Here is a 23,286-nt window from a genome sequence, read left to right as displayed (position 1 = left end):
ATAAGTCTCTCTCTCTCTCTAAATCTGCCCTTCTTTGACCTTCTCATACTCTGCTTTAGTCAGACTATACTATCAGATCTGATTAGCTTTGCCCAGCACTGCAGACAGTGTGATTCATCACACCACAGTCTATGGCCATCATCATTACCTCCAATCTGCTCCCCAGGGGGAAGAGGCCACCAGGCAGGCTGGAGGAGAGGCACCCTCAATGGGCCACAGTGGCCAGAGAATCCCCTCCCTTATTACCAGGGCAGTAGACTAGAGTTAACTGAAGAGGGTGCAGATTGGTATGGATAATTGGCCACATTTGAACCTTTGACACAATCACCCACAGTGATCAGCATCACTCTTTCTAACTGGTACTTTCTATACTGGGTCTCTCTGTACCGCTCCCTCTTTCTCCTCTACAGGTGTGGGACTGCAGATGAGTGCAGCCTTATCCTAGCATGGCCTGGAAGAGGCAGGTATAGGCAACATCACTTACTGAACACTGTCACTCAGTCATACAGGACATGTTGATGGCATTTTATACATTGAGAAAGACGAAGAGAGAGAGGGAGAGTTTTTGTTTGAGAACATAATTCACTGCAGTGCTTAATTGCAGAGTCAGATTGCAACAGAACATTTTCTGGAGAACCAACTCCAGACACTAGTCAACAACAAATAACACACACCACAACCCCCTCCTGTGGGTTCCATTGCCTGCGGAATTCGACAGCTCTTCAACGCTTGGCTGCTCCTTACTGTCCAGCACACAAACAGTCTTCAGTACAAACTGCAGTGGGCTAGAACACAAACTGCAGCCGAACACACACAGAATACTAACACAGAGAGGGAGAGCAAGAGAGCAGTTGCCTCACCAAAACCCATCCAAGCGTCCGGTCTGAAACATCAGGATCTGACTCCCAACCCTGTAAGCAGAGCCCTCTGATTCCACTAGAGAATCAAATAGTGACAATAAAATGCAGAAAGAAGACCTGTGGTATTTGGACATCTCTAACATTCCAGAGGAAACTCCTTTCACAGTTGCCTCCTCTTTCTGGACAGCTGGGGACATGAGAGAAATATCTGTCTGGAATGGAGAGATTCCCAGCTGTGATTTGAATTTGATACCCAAGTCCAGATAGTTGGTGGACTGGTGAAAGCCAGATTCCACCATGTTATATCCTCTGTCTTGTGTCAGAACCACAGATGGAGGGAGGAATCCCTTTTGAAATATTTGAACAGGGCCCTGAGAGAAGCCTGTAAATTATGTTATGAAAACATGTTTACTCCTGCTTATACTGTTAACCTGCATGATGTTACAGTAGTTGTTCAATCCATCTGTGTGTTATTGAGCTGGATGTTTTATAAATGATGATTGATCGCAGCAGTGAACTCTGACCTAGTATTGATTCAACAAAGTAGGAAGAGATGTTCAAAGACGGAAAGTTTCAGCTATCCACATGTTCTCTGTGAAATCAATATAAAACTTAACCCACACACACACCTGCAGGCACAGAGGTGCACACACCTATAAACACCCAAACACTATAATAACACCCAACACACACTATAATAACATAACAGGAAATAGCACAGGGCTAGATGTTACATGAACGTTTATGATTTTCTTAAGTTAAATGAAAACAGTTATAAAAACAAAACATACAAAAACCTCTCCTCCTCCTCCCACCATCTTGCCCCCTATTACATTTAATCATTTAATCAGTGTGAAAGGAACACCCCCCTGGGTCAAAGGTCATTGACCCCCTTAACCTTAAACTTTCACCCCAAACACATCTGTCTGTCCGTCCGTTAGCACCACAGCCTTGGTTCAGACTAACGGACACATGGTTCTGATCGATGCCATGGCAACCAAGCACATCTGCCCAGTCCTCTCGAGACCATACAAAAGTCAGGCTACAGAGAAACAGAGATTTTGTGTACAATACTTACATTCACACAGTTACAGAATCACAGACCCAAGGACTGCACTGTACTAGAAGATGAATTCGCTGGTCAGTGATACAGAGCAGGACATCAATCTCACACACACACACACACACACACACACACACACACACACACACACACACACACACACACACACACACACACACACACACACACACACACACACACACACACACACACACACTCACTCTCCGGGGTGGGTGTGGTCCAGTTACGGTCTGGGTTGTGAACCGTAAAGTGTGTACTGTGTAAAGTCCTGGTGTTATGGTCTCTGGTGGGTCTCCACCCAGTTCAGTTATGGTTCAAGATGGCCTGGTCTTGGTGGGATCAGTAAAGTCTAGTTAGATCTGGTCTGATCTGGACTGAAACAGTTCTTGGTGTGTGTTAAATCCACTTCAGATCAGGCCAGAACTCTGCTACTCCTCCTTCCATCCAGGCCTCCAGTCATGTCCCTTACAGCTCTGAAACAGGACACAGTGTTAGGACTCAACGTGATGGAAAATACAGCATGCTTGTCAAAATCAGTGTTGCCAACTCCTCAGTAAGTAAAGTAGCTATTGGCTGTCCTAAAAGTCGCTAAATGACGTCATCACATAATTTGCATAATTGTCCATGTAATTGCGATGGACGCTGTAGGAGAGGAATAACGTCATGGGAGAGACAAAAAGTGAGTAAAATGCTGCGCGAGGACTGGGCCTCCTGTGTGCTTTGGGACGGGGGTGGGGCCCGCAGCACCCGCTGCTCGTTGAGAAGAGTAAGAACGATACGTGCTTTCACGTCAGAGTCTCCAATAACACCAGAAAAAGTCGCTAGATTTGTTGCTAGTCGCTTTTTTGAAAATGTGTCACTAGAGGGGTCTGAATACTCTCTAAATATAGCGACAAAGTCGGCAACACTGGTGAAAATATTTTTTTTAATCAACTAGCCTTTTACTGTTTGTTTTTTTTTTTCAACCCTGCATCCTTATTCTTCAGCCTCACCATCTCCCAACCCATTGGCCCTCTACTCTCTCCCCATTGGCCCCCTGTCCTCTCCCCCCCATTGGCCCCCTGTCCTCTCTCCCCCATTGGCCCCCTGTCCTCTCTCCCCCATTGGCCCCCTGTCCTCTCTCCCCCATTGGCCCCCTGTCCTCTCTCCCCCATTGGCCCCCTGTCCTCTCTCCCCCATTGGCCCCCTGTCCTCTCTCCCCCTGTCCTCTCTCCCCCATTGGCCCCCTGTCCTCTCTCCCCCATTGGCCCCCTGTCCTCTCTCCCCCATTGGCCCCCTGTCCTCTCTCCCCCATTGGCCCCCTGTCCTCTCTCCCCCATTGGCCCCCTGTCCTCTCTCCCCCATTGGCCCCCTGTCCTCTCTCCCCCATTGGCCCCCTGTCCTCTCTCCCCATTGGCCCCCTGTCCTCTCTCCCCATTGGCCCTCTTCTGCCTCACCATTGGCCCTTGGCGGCTGTGCTCCTCCTCTGCTGGGACAGGCTGTAGATCTCCTGCAGCTGTTTCTTCTGGTCATCACTGAGGGGTGTGGTCAGAGACTGGTACCAAGGCTGGTCTGTGTTCTGGACCCCTATAGTACACACAGGAGAGAGTAAGGGTTAAATGCCTGTGTGTGTGTACAAGTAGCTGTGTGAGAGTTGGTGTGTAGATGTGTAACCCTTACTGAGTAGGGCGGCGGTGAAGAACTGGTACTCGTCCTCTCCATTGTCATAGTCCAGGGGCGTGCTGTACTCCTCCAGGGGTGTCCCCTCCAGCCCCTCTTCATCCCAGTAGTCATCATCATCATCCTCATCCTCCTCGTCCTCGTGGCCTACGGGCGTGCTGGACTGCTGTTGCATCATTGTGTTACGGTTCTCATTCACCTCATCCTCATCGCTGGGGATCTCCTCTGTGGACGCAACACACACACGCAGACAGACAGACACAGAGAAACACACACATATAAAAACAGTATGAATAGAACAAATTTCACTTTTACCTTTTTGAAATGCACAACTTTTCATAATGCCATTTTAATATGAACAATTACAGTGGCAGCTGCTTAGCTAACATACTTAACAATTTCCTTCATCTTAACCTCCTCTGTACCCTGCCGTGCCAACTAACACTCCCATATTCCCAGAAGGTAAATTAACTCAAATGGAGCGAATATGGAGGCTAAATGTGACAGAGGGACCCTCCATGTCATCTCCTCTGAGCTAGTCTCATCTACTGCCTGTGTGTCTGACTGCACAACAACACTACAACCCCCAGAAGCACTTTGAATATTCTGGAACTCCAGGTTCTTTACACTTGACTGAGGAACGCCAGCACAGCTGCCCTGAGCATGTAGGGAAATGTAGTGCAACTAATATGACCTGAAGGCAGAGTGAGAAGTCAAGCGAGAGAGAGAGGTCCAGAGGTATTGGAACCTAGCCATTGATGTGTAAAGCAACACACATGTGAACAGCTGAGGACTGATTCTATGTCAAGTGTGTGTGTAAACTGAGCTACCATATCCATAGCTAGGGCTGGCCCTACCCAATGGCTTCCAAGAAGCGGGTTTGATTCAACAGTATTAGCATCTCTCCTTTCCTTTTCTCTCCTCCTCTCTTGCCTGTTCTCTCCATTCCTCTCTCATTTGTCCTGTCTCCTGTCGCCTGTTTTCCCATTTTCCTCGTCTCCTCTCACCGTTCTGGTCCTCCTCCGGTACCCCAGTGCAGGCCAGTAGGTCTGGCTTGTTGAGGAGGCGGGAGGAGTACAGGTGTTTGAGCCCCAGGAACAGGAGCAGGACGCTGGGGACGATCTGAGCCGCTACCCCCTCTACCACTACTGGCCTGGAGGGTAGCTCCATCAGAACACTCAGTCCGATGATACACATCTTACGGTCATGGAGCCTGGGAGGGAGGGAGGGAGGGAGAGAGGGAAAAAGAATGAACTACAGGTAGGTGGTGAATAAATCATGTATAGTGTACTGTAGTAGGTATAAATAGTGTATATCCCCCATATGTTTTTACACTGCTGTAGGAAGACCACAGTGTGACTCAGCGATGACTAACAGTATAGTTGATGAAGTGCAGTGGACACCCGTTATTCAGGGCAGGTGGAGCCCCCCCCTGTTTTGAGCCCCACCTTTTTAGGGCGGGGGTTGCCTGTTTTGCATGTTTTTTTACATTAATATGTGTCACATATCAGTTTGCAAACAATGTAAAAAAAAATAAAAAAATCTTTGAGTTAATAGAGCCACATACAAACTTAGTCTCTTTTTTGCTTTCTTGAGTAAGGCAGCTCCAAAATGCATGTGTTTCAGCCTAGCTCAGTGCTTTCTGTGGTGGTGGGGCAGCCAGCGGAAAATACAGAGCGTAGGGGTTGGTAATGTTCTCTAGTAGCGCCGTGATTGGCTCAGTGTTCTGTCACTCATGGGGACACTACATCGCCGCCAAATCTAAGGGTAGAGCTCGAAAGTTCACGCCCCTTAGGTGCTGCCATAGAGTTACATTAGAAGTGCCCATCCAAGAAGGCTCAAGGTCATTGGCCACAGAAAATTACATCAAATCACATATCTACAGTAGCTTTGATTGGACTGATCATGTCAACATCATACTTTCAAAATCTTAGCTAGCAGTCATCATCATGAATCAAGTCGACAATCTACTGGCAAATCCTTTTTAATCCTTGTCATATGAAGATAAATAATTAAGATAAATTATAGATAAATGTATCGGTGCTCATCGGCCATTGGACATAAACATTACACAACAAGTTGGAAATCTCAAATTCAACAATGAGTGGTTAGGAAGGAATTAGTGGCTAACTGCAAGCATTGCAAAGCAATCACTAGCCTGCTATTCAGTGGAGTGGGTTTGTGATTCCAAGTCTGGGTTTAAAGGTCTCTTTTCCAAGCTTAAAATGATAAACATTCAACTTTGGCCATGCTGTCAATCCAGCATGACTTCTGCCGCACTCAAAATAACTGGAAACTCAGAACTGGGAAATCTGACTTCAGTGAGTTCAAGACAACAAAAAAATAGCTTTGACTGGGAAAATATGTTTTGAACGGTCATCCAACTCGGAATTGAATCTTGAAAGCACCATAAATCCAGAAAATGCCAGACTTTGATGACAAAATTTGCCCACGAAGGACCGCTGTGCCACCTTCCTGTTCAAGTGAGCACGGCACAACACGGTGAGTCCAAAAACGTCTTGTATGCTGCTGCATAAATGATATAATATGCCAGGGAGATATGTATACTGTAGCTAAGAAAGTAATACTAATTGTATGTTGTGGAGTAAGCTGTTAGTAGCCCATGTGCCTCACCCTAATAATTTGGTCCCACTTCCCCCTCTTAATTTCGCCTACTGTTCTGATTTGGTGGTGCACATGTACCTTATAGCCTGTTTTAGAGAAAAATGATCATCAAATATTGTAAGAGCTTTCATTGTCTGCCTATATGCCCTCTTTATTTATCCTACGGTTCTGACTTGGTGTACAGGAAGAACACTGTAAGAACGGCCCATGTTCTGAATTCTGTCGCTGTACATTTCAAATGTGCTGAACAAATAGTTATATTGACTACATCCGTCCTAGCTCGCTCTTTAATGTCTTAATCGAAATTACGGATTGCCTCTTATCCGCTCGTCGTCAACTTATGCTAGTTTGTACATCTCAATTGTCAGTAGAAACCACATTTGTTTTAAGGCAGTAAATGAGGCTGAATGAACTGTTTCACTGCCAGACAAGGCTCCGCTGATAGCCAGGTGTAGCAATGGTAAGGTGTTGGGACTGCTGTTGGGACTCTGCTGTTGGGACAGCTTTATGTAGGCCCTAACAGTTTGTGGACACCGTTTGTCACCGTTATAGTGCAAATAATGTATTGTTTTGTTGTGTTGTGGCTTTGCTGGCATGCATAAAAAAATTATATATATATATATATATACACACATACATACACACACAGTGGGGAGAACAAGTATTTGATACACTGCCGATTTTGCAGGTTTTCCTACTTACAAAGCATGTAGAGGTCTGTAATTTTATCATAGGTACACTTCAACTGTGAGAGACGGAATCTAAAACAAAAATCCAGAAAATCACATTGTATGATTTTTAAGAAATTAATTAGCATTTTATTGCATGACATAAGTATTTGATACATCAGAAAAGCAAAACTTAATATTTGGTACAGAAACCTTTGTTTGCAATTACAGAGATCATACGTTTCCTGTAGGTCTTGACCAGGTTTGCTGCAGCAGGGATTTTGGCCCACTCCTCCATACAGACCTCCAGATCTTTCAGGTTTCGGGGCTGTCGCTGGGCCATACAGACTTTCAGCTCCCTCCAAAGATGTTCTATTGGGTTCAGGTCTGGAGACTGGCTAGGCCACTCCAGGACCTTGAGATGCTTCTTACGGAGCCACTCCTTAGTTGCCCTGGCTGTGTGTTTTGGGTCGTTGTCATGCTGGAAGACCCAGCCACGACCCATCTTCAATGCTCTTACTGAGGGAAGGGGGTTGTTGGCCAAGATCTTGCGAAACATGGCCCCATCCATCCTCCCCTCAATACGGTGCAGTTGTCCTGTCCCCTTAGCAGAAAAGCATCCCCAAAGAATGATGTTTCCACCTCCATGCTTCACGGTTGGGATGGTGTTCTTGGGGTTGTACTCATCCTTCTACTTCCTCCAAACACGGCGAGTGGAGTTTAGACCAAAAAGCTCTATTTTTGTCTCATCAGACCACATGACCTTCTCCCATTCCTCCTCTGGATCATCCAGATGGTCATTGGCAAACTTCAGCTGGGCCTGGACATGCGCTGGCTTGAGCAGGGGGACCTTGTGTGCGCTGCAGGATTTTAAATCTATGACGGCGTAGTGTGTTACTAATGGTTTTCTTTGAGACTGTGGTCCCAGCTCTCTTCAGGTCATTGACCAGGTCCTGCCGTATAGTTCTGGGCTGATCCCTCACCTTCCTCATGATCATTGATGCCCCACGAGGTGCGATCTTGCATGGAGCCCCAGACCGAGGGTGATTGACCGTCATCTTGAACTTCTTCCATTTTCTAATAATTGCACCAACAGTTGTTGCCTTCTCACCAAGCTGCTTGCCTATTGTCCTGTAGCCCATCCCAGCCTTGTGCAGGTCTACAATTTTATCCCTGATGTCCTTACACAGCTCTTTGGTCTTGGCCATTGTGGAGAGTTTGGAGTCTGTTTGATTGAGTGTGTGGACAGGTGTCTTTTATACAGGTAACGAGTTCAAACAGGTGCAGTTAATACAGGTAATGAGTGGAGAACAGGAGTGCTTCTTAAAGAAAAACTAACAGGTCTGTGAGAGCCGGAATTCTTACTGGTTGGTAGGTGATCAAATACTTATGTCATGCAATAAAATGCAAATGAATTATTTAAAAATCATACAATGTGATTTTCTGGATTTTTGTTTTAGATTCCGTCTCTCACAGTTGAAGTGTACCTATGATAAAAATGACAGACCTCTACATGCTTTGTAAGTAGGAAACCCTGCAAAATCGGCAGTGTATCAAATACTTGTTCTCCCCACTGTATACACATGCTAAAATCGCCACTGATGAAGTGGACCGTATACAGTATGGGTCTAGCAGTATTTAGGGAACATGGTTTAGGGCACGTTGTTTATCCACTGTGTACTTTATAGTTGGTAGTGTATAGGGGGTAGGATGTAGGGCGTATGGCTTAGTTTATACACTTACCCCAGGAAGAACTCAGTATCATTCATCCACTGGTTGATGAAGTGTGCGGTGATGGGCTGTGGGCTGTGGGGGAATTGCATGTTGTCCAGCGTGTGGATGAGCAGGGCTGGGTTGTAGTAGAGAGCAGCAATGGCCACCTGCAGACACATGGTCCTCAGCTCACTGGACTTCACACCTCTGGTTAGGCGCTCCAACACAGCCTCCACGAACAACGGGATACACTGGAGGAAGGTGGGAGGTGGAGGTGGAGAGGGAGAGAGAAAGAGAGAGAGCGAGAGATAGCTATTGTTGACTGGATAATATCTGTCTGACATTACATTTACAGGACGATCATTAAAACTGTGCCAAATCACATGGGGGTGAGAGAGAAGAATCAATACAATATTGATAGCAATCATCACTCCCAACGGGAGATTCAGGCCAGGGTATGGAAAGGTAAGACCATGCAAACTGATTTGGGCTGAACTGGGACCACGTCTACCCTTAAATACTACCCAGAAGCCTTCGCGGTCCCGCTCACCTGGTCGATGCCCCTCCCCCGACACTGGAGGATGATGACCTCTAGCAGCTTAGCAGCGTGACACTCTGCATCCTCACCTGCATCACTGGTCAGCACCTATAGCACAGGAGTCAAAGGTCAGAACATGAGACACTTCATCAAACCCTACCTGGACACACGCATGCATATGCTCACACTCACCTTTTTGCACATGGTGTATATGACCTCTAAGTACTTGGGGTTGGACAGGAGCATGTCCGTATCCACGGTAACGTAGTTGTGCAAAAGAGGCATCATATCTGAAAGAGAACATACACAAACAGACCATGATCATCATCATCATGTTTGACCAGTATCAGCTTCATCATCATGTTATTCTACATTACATTCACAGTGATATTCAATGTTCACCTAGACAGGTGTGTAAGGCCAATATACTCACTAACAGGCAGGTGAATGTTGACCAGTGACTCAGTACTGTACCTGTGAAGTAGTCAAAGCAGTCATGCTGGAAGACCTCGTAGAGCACTGCCAGTAGCTGCCACATCTGTGGGGAGATGGTCTGACAGGTCAGTCCAAAGGCCAGGGACAGAATCTCCTCATAGAACTCTGGAGGGGAGGGAGGAGAGGAGAAAACAGATCATAGAATTGATATTTCCCTTTGAGAAAGAAATAATCTTCCACAGTGACCCCCACTCTTCTTGAATAAAACTCTCATTGTAACAGGTTATCACATAATCCATTCATTATACACACACACATAATCACAGAGGTGATTACAGACACACACACACACACACACACACACACACACACCACAGATGGGATTACACACCCAGAAACATACACACGAGCCAATTACAGGCATGAATGGTGCCTGGTCATCCGGGATTTCGGAAGCGCATGGGGGAACAGCTTTTGATAAATTAGACAGTGTATATTGTGAGACGGGAATGGATAAGGTGTTATACAAGAGAGGGGAGTAGCTCACTGAAACAGGAAAGTGAGATTAATATGGTTACTGTGTAATGTGTGTGTGAAAAGCACACAAACACACAAGGTCACAGAGAGGAAGACACACACAGCAAACACATTAGTATGTGTGTACACACAAAAACAGACAAGCACACACCTGCCATACCTATGATGGGCTTCTGCAGCACCAGGCCGATCACCTGTAAACAGATGCCCTCCAACTGCTGAGTGATCTGAGAGCGGGACAGAGAGAGGGAGATGAAGAGGGAGAGAGGGGAAGAGAACGAACGAGAGGCAGTCAAGAGGGCGAGAGAGACCGAGAAGAGAAAAAAAGAGCGAGAGCGGAGAGATACAGACAGAAAGAGAGATATCAAAAGGTCAAAGATCATTTACATTTTAGTTATTTAGCAGATGCTCTTATCCAGAGCGACTAACATGAGCAATTCTATTGATCCCAGGCCAATATCTGTCTGACATAAGGCTGGCACAATTACCGTATAACCGACGGTTATTGATGAAGACCGCCATGACAATAAAATAACCGTCATAACCGTAAAATATGGAACAAACAGCTGACTGAAGATGGGACGGCGGCACCTTCGTGCAGTTGAGTCTGTTTCTGCGGTAACATGAACTCTTAACAACGTTATGAAACTTTGTTGCTCCTTGCTGAAATGTACAGTGAGGGAAAAAAATATTTGATCCCCTGCTGATTTTGTAGGTTTGCCCACTGACAAAGAAATGATCAGTCTATAATTTTAATGGTAGGTTTATTTGAACAGTGAGAGACAGAATAACAACAACAAAATCCAGAAAACGCATGTCAAAAATGTTATAAATTGATTTGCATTTTAAATGAGGGAAATAAGTATTTGACCCCCTCTCAATCAGAAAGATTTCTGGCTCCCAGGTGTCTTAAAGGGAGTGCTCCTAATCTCAGCTTGTTACCTGTATAAAATACACCTGTCCACAGAAGCAATCAATCAATCAGATTCCAAACTCTCCACCATGGCCAAGACCAAAGAGCTCTCCAAGGATGTCAGGGACAAGATTGTAGACCTACACAAGGCTGGAATCGCCAATCAGCTTGGTGAGAAGCCCGTCTGAAGTTTGCCAATGAACGATTCAGAGGAGAACTGGGTGAAAGTGTTGTGGTCAGATGAGACCAAAATCGAGCACTTTAGCATCTACTCAACTCGCCGTGTTTGGAGGAGGAGGAATGCTGCCTATGACCCCAAGAACACCATCCCCACCGTCAAACATGGAGGTGGAAACATTATGCTTTGGAGGTGTTTTTCTGCTAAGGGGACAGGACAACTTTACCGCATCAAAGGGACAATGGGCCATGTACCGTCAAATCTTGGCTGAGAACCTCCTTCCCTCAGCCAGGGCATTGAAAATGGGTCGTGTATGGGTATTCCAGCATGACAATGACCCAAAACACACGGCCAAGGCAACAAAGGAGTGGCTCAAGAAGAAGCACATTAAGGTCCTGGAGAGGCCTAGCCAGTCTCCAGACCTTAATCCCATAGAAAATATGTGGAGGGAGCTGAAGGATCGAGTTGCCAAACGTCAGCCTCGAAACCTTAAGGACTTGGAGAAGATCTGCAAAGAGGAGTGGGACAAAATCCCTCCTGAGATGTGTGCAAACCTGGTGGCCAACTACAAGAAACGTCTGACCTCTGTGATTGCCAACAAGGGTTTTGCCACCAAGTACTAAGTCATGTTTTATTTCCCTCATTAAAATGCAAATCAATTTATAATATTTTTGACATGCGTTTTTCTGGATTTTTGTTGTTGTTATTCTGTCTCTCACTGTTCAAATAAACCTACCATTAAAATTATAGACTGATAATGTCTTTGTCAGTGGGCAAACGTACAAAATCAGCAGGGGATCAAATACTTTTTTCCCCCTCACTGTACAATACCGGTCAAAGGTATGTTAACTGAGTTGGCTCATGCAATGGAATGTATTTTGTGTAACGTCAGTTGAGTTCAATCAACAAATCACAGCACATATTGATGGGTACACTTCCTGTTTTTACTTCTATGGGTAAACTCGCAATGGCCGCCAGTCCACCCATTATGCCATCATTGACTTGAATGAGGCCACCCGTTTGATTCATTATATTTCTATGGCGGCACATGCAATCAGGAGTGGAGAGGAAAAAATATGCGTAAAAGAAAAACGGTTATTACGGTGAGCACAGTCATTTGGCTGGCCAATTACCGTCACAGCCCTAGTCTGACACGACATTTACAGCACGTTCAATAACACGGTGTGTTCAAACAAAGCAGGGAAGAGGAAGCGATCAATCACCAATCATCACACATTCAACTGCAGCTTCAGAGGACTAGATTTGGAATAGGGTGAGTGTGTGTACTGTACATCTGTAGAATGTGTGCGTGAGTATACAGTTGGTCTGTCTCACCTCCTTGTGGTCCTCCATAACAGTGAGTATGGTGTCTATTGTACTGAGGATCCCCAGAGCCATCACAGTCTTGTCTTCACTTTCCTCATACTCTTCACTCTTTAGCACCTTGGTGAAGATCTCAGCCTGGATACACACACATATGCAGGTGGGGTTAAAACGCATGCGTCAGTTTGGCCGTGCTCGCTTAAAAAGTCCTTTGCTTGAAAAACGAGAAAAAAGTGGCAATTGTACTGTTTGTCCATCTAGAGACACCGTAGCCAAAATAGTCAGAATTAATATAAGATAATTCAAGAAATCTGTCATGCCTAGGAGATCTTAGTCACGCAATTTTACATCTAACTAAGATGTTTGGTGCAGTATTTCTCGGCTACCGACTTCGGCTTACCTCGAAAAAAAAATGTTTGCACGAACAGCCGATAAAACCCTTGCCGAACACCAAAATGTAATAATATACAGTTGAAGTCAGAAGTTTACATACACTTAGGTTGGAGTCATGAAAACTTGTCGGTTAGGACATCTACTTTGTGCATGACACAAGTAATTTTTAAAACAATTGTTTACAGACAGATTATTTCACTTATAATTCACTGTATCACAATTCCAGTGGGTCAGAAGTTTACATACACTAAGTTGACTGTGCCTTTTAAAGAGCTTGGAAAATTCCAGAAAATGATGTAATGGCTTTAGAAGCTTGTGATAGGCTAATTGACATCATTTGAGTCAATTGGAGGTGTACCTGTGGATGTATCTCAAGGCCTACCTTCAAACTCAGTGTCTCTTTGCTTGACATCATGGGAAAATCAAAATAAATCAGCCAAGACCTCAGACAAATAATGGTAGACCTCCACAAGTCTGGTTCATCCTTGGGAGCAATTTCCAAACGCCTGAAGGTTCCACGTTCATCTGTACAAACAATAGTACGCAAGTATAAACACCATGGGACCACGCAGCTGTCATACCGCTCAGGAAGGAGACGCGTTGTGTCTCCTAGAGATGAACGTACTTTGGTGCGAAAAGTGCAAATCAATCCCAGAACAACAGCAAAGGACCTTGTGAAGATGCTGGAGGAAACAGGTACAAAAGTATCTATATCCACAGTAAAACGAGTCCTGTATCGACATAACCTGAAAGGCCGATCAGCAAGGAAGAAGCCACTGCTCCAAAACCGCCATAAAAAAGACAGACTACGGTTTGCAACTGCACATGGGGACAAAGATCGTACTTTATGGAGAAATGTCCTCTGGTCTGATTAAACAAAAATAGAACTGTTTGGCCATAATGACCATCGTTATGTTTGGAGGAAAAAGGGGGACGCTTGCAAGCCGAAGAACACCATCCCAACCGTGAAGCACGGGGGTGGCAGCATCATGCTGTGGGGGTGCTTTGCTGCAGGAGGGACTGGTGCACTTCACAAAATAGATGGCATCATGAGCAAGGAAAATTATGTGGATATATTGAAGCAACATCTCAAGACATCAGTCAGGAAGTTAAAGCTTGGTCACAAATGGGTCTTCTAAATGGACAATGACCCCCAAGCATACTTCCAAAGTTGTGGCAAAATGGCTTAAGGACAACAAAGTCAAGGTATTGGAGTGGCCATCACAAAGCCCTGACCTCAACCCTATAGAATATTTGTGGGCAGAACTGAAAAAGCGTGTGCGAGCAAGGAGGCCTACAAACCTGACTCAGTTACACCAGCTCTGTCAGGAGGAATGGGCCAAAATTCCCCCAACTTATTGTGGGAAGCTTGTGGAAGGCTACCCGAAACGTTTGACCCAAGTTAAACAATTTAAAGGCAATGCTACCAAATACTAATTGAGTGTATGTAAACTTCTCGAAAGAAATAAAAGCTGAAATAAATAATTCTCTACTATTATTCTGACATTTCACATTCTTAAAATAAAGTGGTGATCCTAACTGACCTAAGACAGGGAATTTTTACTAGGATTAAATGTCAGGAATTGTGAAAAACTGAGTTTAAATATATTTGGCTAAGGTGTATGTAAACTTCCGACTTCAACAGTATGCACAAACTGTTTCGGATGGGAAGCATGCGGATACCTTTACACACACACAACCAGACACAGGGGGTGGTTACACACACAGGCAGACACAGAGACACACAGATGCGCACACACACACCCAGACAGACGCACTCTTACTTCACTCTTTATATAGCATTATAATGGTGAAAATCTTAACATGTATACATACAAAGACTTACACACACACACAGATACTGTTAAACAGTAGATCAGGCCAGCGGAGGCGTAGGGGGCATACCAGGTTCTGGGTCATGTCGACGGCGATGACGGCCACTTCTTGGTTGTACTCACAGATCATCTTCTGAATGACATTAGTGAGGTCATCGTTCTCCGTCTCCTTGATGACGTGGAGCAGCTCCTGCATGACAGGCTGGATGTAGGGCCTGATGTAGACCTTAGCTAAAGAGAGGGAGAGAGAAGGTTCAGTGTGTGTGTGTGTGTGTGTGTGTGTGTGTGTGTGTGTGTCTGTGCTAGCGACGCTTGTGCATTTGTGTATGCATGTGCACATGTCCATGCATGAAAGTGAGTCTCAGACCTTGCTCCTGGTTGCTGACCAGTGTCTGCAAGGCGATAGCAGCCTCCACCTTGACGGGCATCTCCTTGTCTGCTATGAGGTCCTGTTTGACCAGCTCCACCGCGTTCCTCAGGACCAGCTCGTTATGGAAACGCAGCGGACTGAACGAGTGCAGCACCCAGCAGGACTGAGGACAAACACAGGGTCACAATCACTGATCTATATACCACACGGATGAGCATCGCTATCAGTTTGGCGCCTATCCACATTATGTCCAAATCGGCACTCTCCACTTCGCGTCACCAAAATGTGCAGTGGTGCTCCCCAACACGTTCACCTGCCTGAAGATGGACAGTAAGTAAAAGAGCAGGATTGAGGAGGGTAAAGAAATGCAGCAAAGGAAAGGGGGATGTTTAATCTATATAAAAACAGGACTGACAGACCGTTCTGACTCACATGTATGGACTGTATGGAATGTACCACCCAACAGGACTGTGGGTATAAAGATTTTAAAGATTGAAGAACTGCTAACACACGATCACACACATGCATGTTCTTACACACTCATTCTCAGCTCCATGAGAATAATAAGGGCTTGAAGGTTGGGTTAGAGGGGGTCTGAAGTGAAAGCATGTGTGTGTGTGTGTGTGTGTCTCACCCTGGCCCGGAGGTATCCCAGAGGGGAGTTCAGTAGAGGGAACACGTAGTTCTGTAACATCAGCTCCATCTGCTCCCTGTACACTCGCTTCTACAGCACGACAACAGAAAGAAGAGAGAGGACTCCGTCACAGATAGACTAAACAGGTCATAAAACAAGAAGGGAAAGTACAGAGAGAGAGACACACACACAAAGTAACAGACACACACACAGCTGACCTTCAGTAGGAGTTCGGCCAGTGAGCCGATGACATGCAGCGCCCCATCCTTCCTGCGGGGGTCAGCAGAGGGCTCCATCATGATCTGGTGGCAGAACTCCATCATCTGGGGAAGCACCTGGGAAGAGGGGGGACAGAGCAGTGATGCACGTCATATCAGAGAAGTCTCAGTTAAGGAAAGGAAATGAGGAAAGTAAGCTAATTAGGACTGTTGGGTCGTTTTTCTTTGGTTCTAGTGTGGTTCTCCACTCACCTCCTTCCTCTTGCGGGCTGCTTTACATAGGAGGCTCTGGGCGGCAGTGGCAGGGAGGGCATGGTCATCATACACATCTGGAACAGAGAAGAAAACACAGTCAAGCTTACTGTATGTCTATTCTATGGAAGCCATTCAATTTCAATCTAACATGTCATGCCTTATATTGACCATAAGATGTCCCACTACCTCCATAACTACTAACAGATTGAATTATAGAACACGCAAGTACTCACTGAACTTCATGCGGATGTACTCATATGGATCCTCCTGCCACAGTTTCTCATCCTCATCTTTGTAACACATTAGAGGGAAGATCACCTCTTGGCTGATAGTCTGTGGAACACACACTCAGGTTAACTACTAACTACACTACTATAAGTGGGATTGTACAATAGTTTTCAGAAGCATACCATTATTCAGATTAGCTAAATTACAAAGTATATAAAACAGCTGATCTAAATGCTGAAATAAAGATTAAACAAATTAAACTTTGACCATCACCTGCCACATACTGTAACTCAATCCAAGTTGTAATGTCACAACCTTATAAACACAGATTTAACACCGGTATAACTGTGTAATTTCACACACAATCCCACATATGTGATGGAAAAGTGCAACATATAAATCAAATCCATTATTATTAACATGTCACAGGGGTACAGGTGTAGTGGTGTCTGTGTGACCCACTTGCATGTGCAGCTTAATGTATTTCCAGGTGAGGGAGTGAGACAGGCCCCTGGTTCAGGTCATTCAGGGACTGTGTGTGTGTGTGTGTGTGTGTGTGTGTGTGACCCACCTGCATGTGTGGCTTTATGTGTTTCCAGGTGAGGGAGTGAGAAATGCCCTGGTTCAGGTAGTTAAGAGATTTCTGGAGGACGTGAGGTGTGACATACTGCTTCTGTCTGTGTTGGTCCACCACCTTCAACAGGACCTGAAGGAGAGACGGGGTCGTATCAGATCGTACGGGGTCAGACTAAACAGAAGACTACTGCTGCTCATATACACACACACATCAACATTGGTAGCTATGGACAACAGACATCTAAACATTCAAGCTTGATGTCACATTTAGGGATACAAACTCTTACCTGTTGGATCCCTACAGCGTACGTCTTCAAGAAAAAGTCTGCAAACTCAAAGTACTCCTTTGTCACGTTGCCTGGGCTTCCATACCTACCACACAAGTACAGAACAACATGGTTAGCGTGAAAAAGGCTCAGATCAAGATCCACAAACACTCAAGATCCACAAACACTCAAGTTCCACAAACATATTCACATCAACCCACATTCACATCTACATACGTCCAAATTCATCAACACACAAATACATCTCCCGTGCCCCATCACCTCTCGAACAGTCTGGTGATGATGTGTAGGGCCCACTTCTTACTCTTCCACCACACCAAGTCAGGACGGTCGTCCTCATCCACCTCCAACGTCTCCTAGCAACCACACACAACAGAGGTTCGCTACTCCCATTCAATAAAAAAACGTAGGTAGAAGAATTTGCGGAAGAAAGACAGGTCTACACAATGAAGAAGGATGAAATCAAACTTACTAGGGGGACATCTCTGTCCATAACAGCTCTGAGGATCTCCATCCACTGGGTAATTACTGTGTTATTAATCAGCTGGAGAGGCAGGGAGTACTGGGAGCGGAATAGAGACTGGTGTTAGTATCACACAAACGTGCGCACGCACAGTCACAGACACACGCACAGTCCGTTCTCGCACCTGTACGAGTGCGTGGAAGATCTTGAGGATCTGTTTCTGTATGAGGACAGAGAAGATGGTGCCGTCCGGCAGTAGCTGGGTGATGAGCTGCTGGATACGGGGCAGGAAGATCTGCATGGCTGCTAGCAACGGGTCCCTCTCCTCCGCCTTCTTATACCTGACACACACAGACATAGAAACGCACAGCACATCAGCACACAGACGTGATATCACCGACAACAGGCTGGGTGCAATGACTGAAAAATGTAGATGGAATAATCATTTATAATCACTCAGCTTATACACTAGAACTACTAAACTAGGACTGAAAATGGTGGCTCAAAACACAGCATCGTTATGACTTGATCACTAGTGAGAGTGATGGTTCCCCAGGAGGGACAAAAAGCGGCGGTTGGTTGACTCACTCGTAGGTCTTGACCAGCTGGTAGAGGGCCAGCAGGCTGCCGTACCAGCTGCCACTGTTCTGAGACTGCAGATACAGGCCGATCTTATCCACTATGGCCGTCCAGCGCCCAGGGAAGTCATGCTTTATGATAGCTCGCAAACACACTGTCAACTGGGCCCTGGGATACAGAATACACACAAATACATCAGCATTGTATCCTTTCTTTAACATGCCATCACTAAATTACCCTCTTCATTGGGCACTTGACTATACAGTCAAGTGACCTGGTTTCAAAGGCTCTAGGTACAGCAGAGCAGAGGACTGGAGCAGGGCACCCCTGCCCTGCGTATTAGCCTAAGGGGTAAGGGTTAGTGGGGTAAGGGAGGTAAAGGAGTTACGGTTAGGACAGCAGGACCCACCGGATGGACTCGGGACACTGGATGATGCCCTCCACGATGTTGTCTCTGATCTGCGTGCGGTCGTTCTCGTGGATGTTGAAGGGGAACACCACCTCCCCTAGAGAGGGCTCACGGTCCTGCCAGTACTGGCTTACCATGTTCTTCAGGTAGATGGCCGCTGGCGCACAGAGATGACATCACAACATCACTCTGACTGGCAAGACTGACACAATTCTACCTTAAAATTCATTCATGTGCCAGTTTCCCAGACACAGATCAAGCCTAGTCCTGGACTAAAAAGCATGCCAAATTAAGAATCTTCATTGAAAGTAATCTTTAGTCCAGGACTAGGCTTAAGCTGTGTCCAGGAAACCAGCCCAAAGTGAGAGTATTATCAGTGTTGGTTATAGTTGTTGCATTGGTCCTGTGATGTTTTAAAAATAACCAGATGCAGGTCTTTAGGTAATGTTCTTGGGCAGGGTTCTTACCTGCTTGGCGAACAGGGAACTCCACCTGTTCAGACACAATGATCTGGAGCAGAGTGGGGGCAAAGTTGATGATCTTGTACGACTGGAACACACAAAATAAGACACTGCTTTAAAATGAGCTCAACCAAATCTGACCACATACAGTCAAACACCTGACTACTTCAGCTGTCAGTTTCACATCTACAGCACACAGTGGGCACAGTGGTCAACACAGTTATATGATGACAGAGAAGAGTGTAAGGAGGTGGATAACTGAAGAAAAAGGAAAATACAGTACAGGTGAAGCACGCTCACATCAATCTTGCCAGACCAGTTATCAGATTTAAGGTAGTAAAAAAGAGCCATGGTCTGTCAACGATATAACCAGCAACCAACAATTAAAAAAGGAGGGACATTTTGTACAGAATGCTTTCCCTTTCTCTCTCTTTCTCTCCCTCTATCACTCTCCTCCTCTCCCTGTCAGAACTGCTCCTCTGCTGCAGAAGAGTCAGCATTCTGTCTCCAGCAAATGCCCCTGATTTCACTTGGTTGCTTCACTGACTGACAGGCATTTAACACAGAGACACCAATCATTTGTGCTGATTAGTGTAGACCTACTGAATTGGACAGTATGCAAAGTCAAGGCAGTGTAGGCCTATGGCAGATGTAGTTATTTTCAGTGATGAAATCATGACCTAGGCCTGCATATGCTGCAAGTTACCTATCTTTCATTAAGACAATGAGCAGTTGAAACAATAACAAAGCGTTCTGCCCGCCCCTGATTCGGTAAAAAGCTGATGGATGGGGCTGGAGAAAAGTAACTACACTCAAATTCGTAGATAGAGATATGGATGCAAGGACTGACCATCCATGATATAAACATGAGTCTATAGAGTTTGTTTACGTTTCCTTTGTTTACAAACAGTAAAACAAGCTTATATTTTGAGTTCTGATGGGATACGACAGTTGAACTAAACTCATGAGGCATTTATAAGTTATATTCTTCAAGAATCAATGGGTACATACCATGAATTTATAGTCGAAAAATAGATGTTGCAACTGCAGATTGAACGTTTAAGATGCTTTAACAAGATTCATTTGTCTATCGCATTTTGATTTGGTTTTGGATGAAAGAGGGATTCGGCGAATTCACCGCTCAAATCCAATGAACCATCAAAACTTTTACTATCGCTGGCTGAAAATCCTGCAATTGTTACAATGTTTCAACTCGCGCATGTCTACAGTTATAATCCAATCGGACACTTGCTTGCTACATTGTTTCACGAACAGCCCCATCTCTGTACTGCAGCACAGTGTGCGCACACACTGCCTCAAAATTCTATTGTTCTCCGGTGCAACAGTTTATGTCGCAAGTTACATTAAATGTCAATCTACTGTTTCGTGTCCTACACAATAAACAGAGAGATGCAAATATAAGTTATATAACGACTAGTCATTGATCCCGAAACACGGCCTTGTTGCGATCCAAAATCATAAACACGGACACCCCTTTCTGGAAATGGGTTCATGCTGCCCCGATAACAAAAACAACAAAGTTATTTTGGCCATCCACCCACCTGATTGAGTTCGTTTTCAGCCGCTATCCGGAGGTTGGGATCTATCGTCCCTTTCAGTGCTTGAATTATCCGATTGGGATCCATAGTGTGCAATCCAGGTCTAATCGAGCGGTAATTTATATGTTTCACAATCACATACATGAACTGCTCCAGATTCGGCAAAGCTTTGTGCCCTGCCCCAATTTACCGGCAATCAGCAGGCGGTGGACGCAAAGCAATGGAAATAGTGGCGATTTACGGTAGCCCTTCTTTCTTTTTCTCTCTGTAATAGGTATAGACCGTGCAGATATGAGTTTTTACTGCCACCTTAAGAGCTGGAGTGGTCATGACTGAAAATGTCCCTTCTTTCACAATTATTTGTTGTAACCTAAGATTTTACATTATGTTTATTAACCAGGGGCGTAGGCAGGGGTGGGCCCACTGGGGAGTCAGGCCCACCAAATCAGATTTTGCAACAACAACAAAAAAATGCTCTTTACTTGTCAGTGTTCCAAACAGGACATGGCTTAGGCCTATGACCAGAGTGGAAAATGTTAAAATAAAAACCACCACAGGTCAGGTGTATTCAGGAAGCTTTGAACATTAAATAAATACTCTAAATTGGACGACTTTGTTACTTTGCGATTTTGGGGGGTGAAATGTAAAGTATGCTATTAATTTTTTTCCATACCGTCTTTTTTAGGTGGTTTGACACTTTATTCAGACAGTAATTAAATGAGATAGGGAGACAGGCAAATGCTAGAAAAAGTGGGAAGTTTGGAAGCCCTGTTTTCAGGTGGAAAGTTGCAGTGTTACCACTACACCAAGGCTCTGGACAGGAAATATTAATGGTTGATGGCAGTGGGTAACCAAATCATAGATTGCAGTCTCCTTGTTCATAGACTGCGTTCAAGGTAAGGAAACAAACATTTTGTATTTTGAGTGAACTCTCTCTTTAAAAGAGGGCTGGAAGAAAATCCTGCTTGCTCTCCAGGAGGGTTGGCCACCCCTGATCTATGTTTCCCAAGTGCTGGGTGTTTAAAAATGTTCTTGTTATAACAATTAATTTTTCAAAATCACCAACCCTTCAAGAAAAATCTAATGAATATCAATATTGAGGTGGTTTATGCCTACTAGTTGAAGATCCTTGCCGTCATCTTACTCTACAAAATATGTGTTTATGAGTTGCTTAGCATGTGCACAATACTAAAATGTCAAAAATGATATTTGATTCCTGGAGCATTTCATATCCTGCTTATTTGTATGACTTATTAAAAACTGCCCATGAATGGTTGCAAAAATATACTGAACAAAAATACAAATGCAACATGTAAAGTGTTGGTCCTATGTTTCATGAGCTGAAATAAAAGATCCCAGAAATTTTCTATACGCACAAAAAGCTTATTTCCCTCCAATTTTGTGCACACATTTGTTTACATCCCTGTTAGTGAGCATTTCTCCTTTGCCAAGATAATCCATTCACCTGACAGGTGTGGAATATCAAGAAGCTGATTAAACAGCATCAAATCACATTTTATTGGTCACATACACGTGTTTAGCAGATGTTATTGCGGGTGTAGCGAAATGCTTGTGCTTCTATGATCATTACACAGGTGCACCTTGTGCTGGGGACAATAAAAGGCCACTCTAAAATGTGCAGTGTTGTCACACAACACAATGCCACAGATGTCTCAAGATGAGGGATCGTGCAATTGGCATGCTGACTGCAGGAATGTCCACCAGAGCTGTTGCCAGAGAACTTAATGTTTATTTCTCTACAATAAGTTTCCTCCAACATCGTTTTAGAGAATTTGGCAGTATGTCCAACCGGCCTCACAACTTCAGAACACGTGTAACCATGCCAGCCCAGGACCTCCACATTCGGCTTCTTCACCAGCGGGATCGTCTGAGACCAGCCACCCGGACAGCTGATGAAACTGAGGAGTATTCCTGTCTGTAATAAAGCCCTTTTGTGGGGAAAAACGAATTCTGATTGGCTAGGCCTGGCAGTGGATGGGCCCGGCTCCCTAGTGGGTGGGCCTATGCCCTTCCAAACCCACCCATGACCGCACCCCTACCCAGTCATGTGAAATCCATAGATTAGGGCCTAATGAATTTATTTCAATTGACTGGTTTCCTTATGTGCACTGTAACTCCGTAAAATCATTGCATGTTGCGTTTAGATTTTTATTCAGTATACATAGCCTCAATTAATTTTCAAAGACACATAGGCATATCAGATTTCAAATATGTGATTACATTGGCAATATTGGGAAGTGGAATATTAAAATAAGTGTGGGGAATAAAAGTAGTGTTCTTGCTGACAAGCACAATAATTACCCTTTATTTTAGCCCAATGAGAATTGTTCCACTGATCAGACTAAAAGTAAATAGATAAAATCTCCTGAAGACAGGATGACAAATCTGCCCTAACCAAATTATTTTTGTAGTTATTGTCCCCCTTCTCGACTCAAACTTACACTTTTGGGTAAACAATCTGTTAC

At 44.8% G+C, this 23,286-nt stretch overlaps 1 protein-coding gene across 3 annotated transcripts; it reads right to left on the bottom strand.

The window, feature by feature from the left end:
- Positions 1-1,434: 1,434 nt before the first annotated feature.
- LOC311140432 (importin-8-like) lies at positions 1,435-21,001 on the bottom strand (the record flags this gene model as incomplete). 3 transcript variants are annotated; one of them, XM_084175489.1, is made up of 25 exons in its annotated part: positions 20,804-21,001; positions 19,248-19,329; positions 18,781-18,937; positions 18,381-18,539; positions 17,977-18,133; positions 17,802-17,891; positions 17,591-17,685; positions 17,330-17,414; positions 17,038-17,172; positions 16,472-16,571; positions 16,236-16,312; positions 15,984-16,100; positions 15,766-15,855; positions 15,129-15,294; positions 14,832-14,992; positions 12,546-12,671; positions 10,271-10,346; positions 9,622-9,747; positions 9,340-9,437; positions 9,160-9,255; positions 8,640-8,860; positions 4,611-4,816; positions 3,604-3,828; positions 3,381-3,510; positions 1,435-2,417 (listed from the first exon to the last, which is right to left on the bottom strand). In XM_084175489.1, coding segments are annotated over exons 1-25 (3,117 nt in total). In that variant the 5' UTR covers positions 20,945-21,001. The 3 variants fall into 3 exon arrangements, with proteins under 3 accessions (XP_084031615.1, XP_084031616.1, XP_084031614.1); XM_084175490.1 differs by having other exon boundaries at positions 10,280-10,346; positions 20,804-20,939; XM_084175488.1 differs by lacking the exon at positions 1,435-2,417 and having other exon boundaries at positions 3,377-3,510; positions 20,804-20,939.
- Positions 21,002-23,286: the final 2,285 nt, after the last annotated feature.

Source organism: Coregonus lavaretus (assembly GCF_964263955.1).
Source record: "Coregonus lavaretus genome assembly, chromosome: 13".
In the NCBI taxonomy this organism is placed as follows: domain Eukaryota; kingdom Metazoa; phylum Chordata; class Actinopteri; order Salmoniformes; family Salmonidae; genus Coregonus; species Coregonus lavaretus.
This window is presented reverse-complemented; position numbering and strand designations above follow the sequence as displayed.